This window comes from Fundulus heteroclitus, chromosome 12 (assembly GCF_011125445.2).
Source record: "Fundulus heteroclitus isolate FHET01 chromosome 12, MU-UCD_Fhet_4.1, whole genome shotgun sequence".
NCBI classification, from domain to species: Eukaryota; Metazoa; Chordata; class Actinopteri; order Cyprinodontiformes; family Fundulidae; genus Fundulus; species Fundulus heteroclitus.
This window is the reverse complement of record NC_046372.1, coordinates 2,745,450-2,757,067: the sequence shown is the minus strand read 5'-3', so window position 1 is coordinate 2,757,067 and position 11,618 is coordinate 2,745,450. Positions and strand designations below refer to the sequence as shown.

The 11,618-nt window shown below is 41.2% G+C and overlaps 1 protein-coding gene across 5 annotated transcripts; it reads right to left on the bottom strand.

Annotated features, from left to right (window-relative positions):
• Nucleotides 1–10,926, bottom strand: ewsr1b (EWS RNA-binding protein 1b). 5 transcript variants are annotated; one of them, XM_036143689.1, is made up of 15 exons: nt 10,822–10,926; nt 10,314–10,350; nt 9,679–9,730; nt 9,383–9,530; nt 8,949–9,147; nt 8,606–8,859; nt 8,361–8,517; nt 3,787–3,824; nt 3,202–3,231; nt 2,685–2,800; nt 1,390–1,519; nt 1,170–1,277; nt 924–1,050; nt 490–843; nt 1–371 (listed from the first exon to the last, which is right to left on the bottom strand). In XM_036143689.1, the coding sequence occupies exons 1-15, from the start codon at nt 10,835–10,837 to the stop codon at nt 335–337; spliced, it is 1,803 nt and encodes a 600-aa protein (XP_035999582.1). In that variant the 5' UTR covers nt 10,838–10,926; the 3' UTR covers nt 1–334. The 5 variants fall into 5 exon arrangements, with proteins under 5 accessions (XP_035999582.1, XP_035999583.1, XP_035999584.1 ...); XM_036143690.1 differs by having other exon boundaries at nt 3,787–3,821; XM_036143691.1 differs by having other exon boundaries at nt 9,383–9,527.
• Nucleotides 10,927–11,618: the final 692 nt, after the last annotated feature.

The window sequence follows — 11,618 nt, the reverse complement described above, 5'->3', positions numbered from 1 at the left end:
TGAAATTCGCAAAAGTTTATTTTCCCCAAGTTTGTCATCATACAACTAAGATCTGGGAAGGGAGGGGGGGCAGTTACATCAACCAATGAAAAAGATCGCATTCACGATACAATGTCAAACCTAATGTTCATATTTAAAAACAAACGAAAACATGCACAATACACGATGCAGTGTAAACACCAACTAAAAAAAGAAAATTAAAAAAAGAACCAGAGTGGACAAACTGCACAGGTTGTATGAAAGCAGTTCTCTAACCATCAAAATATGGAATCATAAATTAAAACTTCTTTTTAAAAATCAAATTCCAGAAGAGGAACAATCAAGAAGTTTTCCTTCAGTAGGGTCGGTCTCTGCGCTCCTGGCGATGGTCCCTAGAGGAGAAAACAGAATAAACCGTTTTATCAGCTGTTTTTTTTTAACAAAAGACCAGAACTGTCTTTAAAACTGTAATTTTCTTTAACTGTCTCACACCTGAATGGAAAATCCTACCTCATGTCCATCTTGCCAGGTGGTCCCATTCCTCTTCCGCCTCGGCCACCCATCCGGTCCATGGGCGGTCCTCCACGCCCGGCTCCACGGAAACCTCCCCTGTCCATTCCTCCACGCCCCCTGAATCCACCGCGATCACCTCCCCAACCACCACGGAAACCTCCGGGTCCGCCTGGGCCTCCGACTCCTGCTGGTCCACCGCGGTCCATACCTCTGCCCCCACGCATTCCTGGTCCACCTCTGCCTCTGTCACCACCAGGGGGGAAGGGAGGACCGCCACCTAGGGCCTCAGGTTTGGGAGCTTTGCACTGGTTACACTCCATCCTCCAGGCAAAGTTTTGGTTACCACAGCCCCTGTGAAGACATACCAACGTACAATTAGAGAACAAGCCAATAAAAAGGCATGAAGTGATGCAGGAGGTAGCTGTACATACGGATTAGGACACTCCCAGTCCCCAGCTCTTTGCTGCATGTTGCCTCCTGTGGGTCCACCTCTGCCCATTCCACGGGGGCCACCTCGTGGTCCAAAGCCACCACGGTCTCCTCCTCGTCCCATCATACCTAACAGTGACGTGAAAAATCACACCATCAGACCCAACACGCCACGCTGACGTCAAACAAGCCCCGCCCCATTGAGCTCACTTCATTACATAGAAACTAGCAGACTTAATTACACTTACCTCCCCGCATCATGCCGTCACGCATGGGCATGCCTCCCCTCATTCCACCCATCATGGGCTTTCGGCGTGCCATGGACACCTTCAGTCTTCGACCTTGAAACTCTTTTCCTGTAATGAAGATACGAGCAGTTTTCAGTCACCCCGGACAGTAAGTACACTCCATAGGTTAAATGACAAAGTGATACATTGGAAATAAAAAGTAGCTCTTTGTAAAACGTACCATCAAAATGCTCCACGGCTGCTTTAGCACAGATGGGCTCCTCATAAGACAGGGTGGCGTCTCCTTTGGGCTTTCCAGAGTCCTTGTCTGTGTAGATGTTGATAGCAGGCTGACCCAGTCTGCGATTCATCTTCACACAGAAAGCAGAAGTTTGCTTTGACAACAGTTGTGGTGAATTATAAACCATCTTAACTTGTCTTTAGTTGCCCACTGAAACGCTACAAAGTCTTCCTGTGAGATAAGGGGATTTTCTAGGATGGATCTGGTGTAGCCCCAAACTAAAAACTGGACTTAAGTTCCCTTTTAGATCCTCTTTTCATTACAGTATCTACACATTTAAGGCTCACGATAAACTGAAAGGTGGCAACGCGGAAACTGCAGGTCAACTAGACCCAGCGTGGGAGTTCATCATAAACCCATAACCACTGAGCTGTAAGCGGCACGACTGGACTGAGGAACACACGCTGTAGTCAGCACAGCAGCAACAAACTTACCTTGTTCTGTGTGCCTTTCTATCATTCACTGATATAGACGATGTTTAATAAAATGTGCTGCAAATAGTCATGCAAAAACCGGCACAGCTTCTCATTTATAGACCTGAATCTATTTGGATCGGTAACCGACTGTGGATGGAGAGACAAAACTAATCACATATGTTGGTGAAGATGCTTTGTCATCCAGGTCATGATCAGAGAAAGCTTACTGGATGGGAAGCAAAACATCTTCACATTCAGAAGTAGTTTTATTTTTCAGCACTAATCAGAGTGTGGATGTAGGAGGTATCCCACAAGAGAAAACTCAAGTCTTACAAAAAGGTCCAAGTTGTGAGACTTGGGCTTTCGCGGTCACAAACACACGAGAATCCATCTTGTGGCACTCCGGCCTAAACCGCTTGTGTCCGAACCAAAACGGTTTGGGCCAATCACGTTGCAGTATTGAGGTTTAAGGCGGGACATACTGGTGCAGCAAGAGCTGCTGAGCCCACAGCTGAACCAACATAAACATGGAGGCGCAGGAGGACGCACGAGAAGTGCCTTGACTAGCTGATTGTCTTGTGGTCTTGCTGCTCAAGTTTTAATTTGACATCGCGATTGGCTAAAACACAACCTTTGGTACGCGGGCCATCGCTCCACCCAATCAGCATTCAGAGTTCTGCTCTTTTCACAGATTGTTGATGTGCAGAACGTAGAGGGCTACACATGATCAATTTGATTGGCCGGGTTACTGTATTGGGGGTCCTTGGTTGAATTCCCAGAGCAGAGCCGATCTAAAAAGAGTTCAAACACTATTCTTACCCTTATTGGCCCAACGTGCTTGAAAAATTCAGCCATTTCCTCTATGTTGGCCTTCTCAGTCAACCCAGTGATGTAAATGGTGCTGTTCTCAGAGTCATCCTGCTCTTCTGGCCGTCCTACAAGGAAAACATGGATTACAATCGTTACTAGTGACGCTTCATAGCTGGTAAGCCGTGCAACAGCCTCTTTCTCACATGTTACTGAATAAGACCAGACATGCCTTCATATGTGCCCACTGTCGGCAATTTTTACTTGTTAATCTGGCTTAATTGTATTGATGCACACAAGCAGCAGCAGGTTGCCTTTCTTTGGCACAACAAATAGGAGAATGGAGCTGTGAGAGGGGGTACTTATAAGTGAGGGCCACTGTCCTGCAGCAGTTTCCTGCAACCTTGCACGACACACTGAAGCGATAAGTCAGCCATTTGAGTCAGTTGTGTTGGAGCAAGTATCCATCTATGGGCTGCAGGACAGTTTCCCTCAAAGACTAGAGTATCAGGTTAAGGATTCAGCTTACCCATTTCACGATCATCGCCGCCCATGGGTCCTGTAGTCCATCCAGTCAAAAAGTAAAGAAACATATGGAGAAAAGTCAGTGTGTGCAACACAAATCCAGTAGACTACAACCTGTTAACTACAAACAATAAACCAGACGCTTTTAAACTTGACTGATATCGGGAAGTTGAAAAATATGGTACCTTGTGGTACAAAATGTCCACAAATGATAAATTGAATAGAAAAATTGAACACCTCAGACCCTTTGGCAAATAACTCTTTGGAAAAGCCTTTAAGACCAGAGCGAAATCTTCCAAAAAATAAAAATAAAAACAATTCGGCTCAGATTTGTCAGAGCAGCAGCAAACACTTTTCTTATGAACCAATCTAAAAGATTGTCAAACCATAACCAGTGATTGAATTATAGGAAAATACCCCAGAGGAAATGGTCTCAGGCATAAGAAAAAGAAAAAAATCCAATATATTTGATGTGTTTTTGTAAATAAACTTTGCAAACCACAATTGATATCATTGTTGAAAAGCATTATTTACCCAAAAAGTGTTACGGTTTTGAAAGGACTAACCAGTGTAATACTCAGTAACTTACCACCAGGCTTACTGAAGCCACCTCTGTCTCCAGCGCTGCTATGGGGGAATAAATGGAGATATGAAGGCGTTCCCTTTTACAGCCACTTCCACGGATCGAGCAAAGTGGCTTGATTGGGGGAGTAATCAAAACATTCTAACTAACTGGACAGCAAGTTCACTTAACTCCCCAGAAAACTATGAAAAGCACAATTCATTGAGAAAATATTAACTATGTGTCACTCCTTAGCTTAGCATAACATCCAATGACATTGAAAGAGTGAATACATTCGTTTAAACAAAAAAAAAAAAAAAAACATTGTTTTTTTTGATGGCCTTTAAAATATGATCATACCTAAAACAAACGTACACAGGTAGAAGTATTTCAGATGCATCAATGGCACACACCGGGTACCATCACCTCTACATTTTTCAGCTACGAATTACTTATACAGTTAAAACAAAAAACCCTAAATAAATAAATTAAAATAAAAAGATTGAAACAATGCATCTGAAATTTCACAAAAGCAAATCCATCATTACATTCACCAAAATAAGGACAATTACATGTTTTTTTTAGAACACCAAAACAAATACAGTATTTACCAGGGATATGTTAAATTTAAATAAAACACGTGACTTTAGCTTGAAGTATACCCAGCATGCTCCGAAAAACAAAAAAAACAAGACCATCCTCAGTTCTTCGAATCTTTGTTTAAGCTCCTTCCTGCTGCTTAAGCTGGAGAGTCTGTACAGAGTACAGATACTTTATAGAGAAAAGATGGTTTTAAATGGCTCTCACTGTTACCTGTACGGTATAAATGTGACAAAGCATGTTAAAAAGGCGCTCAAAAGAAACAACATTTGTATTCCAAACATGTCAAAAAATACAGTAGCCCCCCCCCACCCCCACCCCAGAACACAAACACCTGTGCAAAGCTAAATTGTGAATAAGCCCAAAATTAACTAAACATTGCCCTATAACACTATTTAATGGGTGTTCACTTGTAAAAGCCATGTGTGTTTTATAATTTAAAATGTACCTATGAGTTTGTGTATATTGTTGCTTTAAAAAGATTTGTAGAGAATTCGTCCTGAATAGTTTCAGCAGATCCGACAGTCAACACCTAAACACCTAACAGCGACCGACCAACCAGTTTGCTTTCTGAAATTCCAGGAACAGAGAACAAATCCCGACGAACCAAAACAACCAGTAATTTAGAAGATGCCTATTTTTTTCACCGAACAGTCCAAACAAAAAATACCTGTGATGACCATAATCCTCCTGCTACGCCTCATAACCCTCTCCTGCTGCCGTCAGTGAGGACTGCAGAGCTTAAACCTACCCAGCTGTGTTTACTTTGTGTTTAGGAGGGAGAACATTGTAGAAGCACTAGAAATCTGCGACCGTGATCCTATTGCAGGGATTTTTGAGTGACCCATACTGTTGTTCTTCATAATGGCCCCACCTTTCTACATAAGATTTAGCATCTTTGCAGCTTTAAGATTTACATGGCGTGGGAAACGAAACTGATGGAAGTCTTTCCACCGGGTCAAAAATGTTCTCGACGTGCAAAATAATACCAGATAATGCACTCCTCTGTGACCATGATAAAAGCACGCATTGATACTGGGAAGAAAACTGAGATTTTGTGTAGCTCTATTGGTAAAAATTTAAAGATTAGGCTCTGAGTCTGTATTGGAGGAAACTATACCAACTTTTAGTGGACTTAAAACAAAAAAAAAAAAGTCAAATATCCACTTTACCAGTCTGAACATGACAGTTTTCAATAAGCCAGTGCAAGGTTTAGTATTTGAGTGCAGAGACAGGAGCACCATGATCACATTGGAGCACCATGATCACATTGAAACCCATTTAAAAGAGACTTCAAACCCCATTTAGTACCAAACAGTATTGCTACAATAAATGGTTGGAATTTAGGAATCAATTAGCTTTACAGCTAAAATGGAGAAAACAAGCTACTACAGGGTTCTCACTGGGATGTTTTATTTTTTTAAAGCGTAACATTAAATATGGGACGGGCACTGGTTTGTTGTTTCAATATTCGTTCATTCAACCACCTAAGACCCCCTCTCCAAGCTAATAGCAGCCAACATTAGCTTATGTTGTCCTGTAGGTTTACATCTTCACTTTCGCAGATACAGGAGCTTTACTGACCTTTTTATGCAGCTCTCAAACACCCATGTGGTACTGTTAGCTTAGCATGTAGCACCAATCAGCTTTTTGAGTTTGTTATCCGTCTGCCCAGACAGACGTTCAGTGATTCTCCAAACAAGCCTTTTGTATTTCAGTCGGTCAATGAAGAGGGCCTCATGTTTCCTTTTGCTGCACGGAGGAGACAGGCCGCCTGCGTGATGCTACCAGGAGTGCGACAACTTGGGAAAACGTGAATGAGTCAATGGGGAAAACCAGTCAAAAGGGAGCCCAGATGGCAATCAGAGAGCTGTTGACCGTTGGCCTGACGGCCCAATTACAGCATAATGTTGACAGCGTCACAACCAGACACGCTGAAATCAGCTGGTGAGAACCCTTTACTAACAACATTGACTTGTTTGGGACTGCAGTTTTTACTACATTATTCTTTGGAATAAAATTTGTAGGTCTTACCCTTTTATTTAATTTCCTCAAAACAAGTAGTTAAAAGAAAAATGCTTACATTTATATCCATTAATCTTAAAAATGTCCTAAATATTAGCTACCCATGGGAAATTTCTCAGGGACGCTTTCTGTACCCGCCCCCTTTGGGGTTTACTGTGAAACCGCAGCATCTCTTTCCACTGCTACGCAGATTTCCTATAGATCTAAATATTGTTCACACAAAGGATATTTGTTATTAGAGTTATTTTCACTCAACCAAGAAGTTTTTATAGGGTACCAGAATGGTATTTTTGTTAAACTCTGAAGAACATGAGTGGAATATCAACAATCACACCCTTCTAAAATCTTTTTTGGCCTTGAAGTAAAACCCTTATATGATTGCAGATTTATATTTGGTGGTGACCTCCAAGTCTTTGAGGATTGAAGGCCTCCTGGCCGTCACCCTTATCCTCTACACAGGTTACAGGACTTTAGTCAGGCCACTTCAAAACATTAATATCACTCCCAGAAAAAAAAAAAACCCATGGTGATTAATTCAACGATTACGTAAAATAAATCTGCCAGAGGCATGAATATTTTTCATCAAGCTCCAGGCAGCTCCTACCAGGATGGCTCAGTGTTTTCTGAGCTCCAATAAAAACTGTATCTAGTTGTAAATGCACATTACACACCCACCTTGCCCACTTTGGTTCATCACCATTTGTTTGTTGGCCATTAGATCAGTTGACTTTGGTAATACAGCTAGGACAAAGCTAAAAGGAAGCCTTTTAAACCAAACTTTGGACCAAGTTGTCTTTAAATAAGTCATCTTCACCTCATGTTTTAAAAACATTGTTTCCCAGTGTATTTAGGCACAGTTAGAGTTGGTATTATCCTTTTGTTGTTTTCTTTTTACCTCTGTGGTGGATTTTTATCTGCCATCTGTTTTAATAGTAATTTATGACATTGTTTTTTGTTGTACACTTTCTACAATGGCAAAGAACTTCAACTTGTACCTGAACATGTTTTATAAATAAAAGATATCTGATTTTGGTTTAAACTAATCTTTGTGATAACACTCTGGATAACATCAGAAAGTTATACCCTAAAATACCAATGAGCCGGTGAAAGAGGTCTCAAAGGCATTACACTGTACCAAACGGTCATGAGGCAGCACCAACGTGCATTTGAGAAAGTACCGAAAACACAGCACAAAAACGGGATATATTACTTAAAAAAGCCTGTTTGACGTACACCTTAAGCACATGGTGTTCAGTTTAAAAGAACGAAAACTTAATTTCTACTTGCATCATCCCAATTTTGCAACGTCTGGAAACCTTTTCTAATAAAATCCTGACATCTCGGAAGGAAAAAAAGACACTTCCTCTAAAAATCTCAAACTCTCCAACTTCCCCAACTATACTTAACATGGTTTTGGCTCATAAGCGCTAAGTTTTTGGAAGTCAGCTAATTAACCTAAAGTTTTAGCACAGGTTGTTCTTTCAGGTTATTGTATATGAAAAAGGGACACCCAACTTACCTTTAGCCAAAATGGTCAGAGCTGAGAGAAACTGGAATACAGCTGCAATGGTGCCATTTCCATTGTTTACACCAGCCAAGAAATTCTTCCTTTGATAATCATAATATATTAGCACTGACCGCTAATAAATTACGACAATTTCAGGAAGCAAATTAAAAAAACATTTGGGTATTACTTTAGAACGGAGGTCTCCAATTCCAGGCCTCCAAGCAACCATCCTGCAACTTTCAGATGAATCCCTTATGTAGCACACCCGAATCAACCTGCTGAATCAACTAATCAGCAACTCAGGGTGGACTGGATTATGAATGGACCTAAAAGATGCAAGGCAGATGCTCGAAGAATAAAGTTGGAGATCCTTCGAGAATAACCCAGAATGTCTCAGCCCTGCCCAAAATGGCAACAGCACCTATAATCAAAATGAAAATGAGATTACATATTAAGGAAACACACTTACCCCATTCCACGGCCCATGCCTCGCCCACGATGCATCATTCCACCTCGGTCAAAGCCATCCCTTCCTGGGCCCCTGTTGTCTCCACCCCCAGGGTACCTTCCAGACTCAGAGCCTGGATAGCCAGAACCTCCACCTTGGCCATCCTGTCTGTAGTTATCTATTGAAGAACAATACAAGAACATTACAGCCCAAAACTATTGCAGACACATCAAAGTGACAATCCACAGACACAAAGATAAACTTACTGTAGGGGCCAGACTGGTTGTAACTTGGTGGTCCACCTTGCTGGTTGTATTGACTGGCAGCTGCTTGGCCATAGGAACCAGCACCCTGAGGAGGGTAAGCAGGAGGAGCTTGCTGCTGCTGTGTTGTCGACTGTTGGTAACCTTGCTGCTGGTTGTAGCCAGCCTGCTGACCCTGGTATCCAGGCTGTTGCTGTCCATAAGATGCTGGCTGGGAGTAGGAGCTTTGGCCGTAGCTAGCCGGCTGGCTATTAGCACTGCACCCAGAAAAGGTTAAGAAAACTTTAAAAAGAAAAATCTCAAAAGTTGTTAATTTACATTACTATTGGCAGCACACAAAACATACCTCTGAGGTGTTGTAGGTGCAGCCTGTTGACCATACCCAGGGTAAGCAGATTGGGCAGTGTACCCTGGCTGAGAGCCATAAGACTGGGAGGCAGCTGGAGCAGCAGCAGTAGCAGGAGTGCTATCATAACCAGTGGTTCCATAACCCTGGGCTGACTGTGAATAGCCATGAGCAGTAGACTGGGCAGGAGGATACCCAGCTGTAGAAAGAAAAAGACCCATCAGAACGCTGGTCATGAAGTGGTATATTTACTGTGCAGACATGGTAAGCTGTGTAATGTTTGTCGTTTTCCAGGATCGTCATCTGTATGAAGTCTACTGGTTAAACAGTTTTTAGGCATCATTCCCTTATACCCTTTAAACTGATTTCAAGCAAAAGCCCTACAGACCAATATAAGACATTATGCTATAATACTTAGAGGGTAAAATACTGACTTGCTGGTTGCTGGGCATATGTTGATCCATATTGTGTTTGCTGCTGAGGATATCCTCCAGCTGCAGGGGTTGTCTGGGTGTAACTGCTGTCAGCAGCAGCCGCAGCAGGTTGAGTGTATGATCCATAATTCTGTTGGCCATAACCCTGCTTAAAAAAAATACACACACACATCAAAAAAGAAACATTCTAGGTCTACTATATGCAACAACAACAACAAAAAAATCTAGTATGTTGATAGAATACATCAAGTATCCCAAATGATAAACTCCAACAGACAAGTTTTGCTTAAACTCACCTGTGCCGACTGGGCATAATTCTGTGATGGCTGGGCAGCATAGGATGCATACCTGCAAGGAAACAAAACAAAAGTATTGATTCAATTTTTGCACATGAATGATTTTCTGATAGCCTGGTTGCATCCCCACTAAAGACAAGCTTGGTGTAGAGAACCGAGACCCCCCAAGGCTGTTTGTCACACAAACCTCAAAAAGATTTGTGTTCCTTGAAAACTAATAATTTTTTACCAATTTGTCTCAATAGCATTTCTAAAACAAAAAAAATGTGTTGTATTGCAAAGGATTACTGCCTATTCACTTGTAAATGATTAAATTTAGAGTACCGTCTGTGATTTATGCGTTGGGGAGGGCAGAGAGAAATAATTATCTACTTTTAACGGGGAGAAAAGTTTCAACGTGCACATTTCAAGATACAATATAGCTTATCGTAAGGTTCCACTGCGTTTAAACTGAGTGTATGCATCTACTACAACTTGTCTGTATATATTAAAATGACTCAATTTCTTGAAGAAAAAATAAATAAATCTGCATACATGTATTTTCAGTCTTGCATAGGATTCCTCGGTCCTAATTGGCATTTTGAACCCAAATCCTAAACAGTACTGTAAATATTGGGTTGATTTAAAATCCTTACCCTTGCTGAGCACCACTCTGGTTGTAGGAGCTGTAATCTGCAAACAGAAAAAGGGCGAAATCAGTTATAACGGTTTGTCTTTTCAACAAAACGTTCTTCGCGCGCGGCAATCGCACGCGCTATTAAACAGGCCTGTCGTTGGGCCTTCACTGAAAAACCCGCAAAACTAGCAAGCAAAGGAAACCTTACACGACGGTTCAAAGCTGCCAAGCGCACATTAGGTGCACTATCAAAAAGATTTAGAACGCTATCAATAAAAAAAAATATTAGTTTAGTTTAACCGTCATTGTATTAAATAAAAAGGTCAACTCGACGAGCTAACACTAGGCCTTCCACGCAGCGTGGGGCACGCTCATTGTACAACAATATTCAATCAAAAACTAAAAATGTTTAGCTACATCAAAACAGTTACTCTTCCAATAACGATAACTTGACGAAGTTAACGAGCGAACTACAGTTATAAGAGCATTAATACAGCAGCAAAGTTTTTTTTTTTTTTTTTACTCACCGGGAGCAGACGCCATTTTAGTAATTCCGTGCAAGCCGACAAGACGCTGCTAACTGAAGAAGGGGAGGTTCCTCTTCGCGCTAAAGAACCTCAACGAAGTCTCGCGAGATAATTTTCCTTTACATGACGATAGGCAAAAGACTAACGGCGTGTGCATTACTGCCATCAACTGGTATGGAGCATAGACATTTATTATACGTATAGTTTTGATGGTATGGCGTGTGGACTGAGACGACGCTCAAAAAAATAAAAAATTACTCACATACTGTCAAATAAACGAGTATGTTTAAGATACTTTATCAAAGCTTGAGCCTATCAGATATTGAACAACGAGATTTAACCTTATTTTCATTTTTTGAAAGACAGCTATTAATCAGCTGTATGTATTCTTTCATTTCTGTATTTCTGTCAGTACAACAAAATATGTTCTACAGTTTCACCTTCTCCACAATAATCCCATTTACCTGTATTATGTTTCCCTATTATGAATAATTAATAAGGTGCTATAATTAAGGTGCTTTTAAAATCTAAGACATACTATTATTTCTTCCCTTCTGTTCCTTTCAACACTCCTCATTTCTCCCTCTGTCCACTGAACTCTATAAAAAAAATATTTGCCCTTTCTTTCTTCTTCCAACTGTTTTTGCCATCTTTCCCTCCTCTTCTTTATGGAGTGTTTTACTTCTCCTTAACCGAACTGGATATCTATTTCAACAAATATGTGTCCTTCTTTGCAGCTTTCTCTGACCTTAAATTAGAGATGCACTGATCCCGTTTTTATTATCCTATCCAACACC

Excerpts from the sequence above, each read along its gene's own strand:
- ewsr1b (XM_036143689.1), bottom strand. Across the intron at positions 8,860-8,948 it reads GCACCTACAACACCTCAGAG|TGCTAATAGCCAGCCGGCTA; the intron begins GTATGTTTTGTG and ends TTCTGGGTGCAG. Across the intron at positions 844-923 it reads GACTGGGAGTGTCCTAATCC|GGGCTGTGGTAACCAAAACT; the intron begins GTATGTACAGCT and ends ATGTCTTCACAG.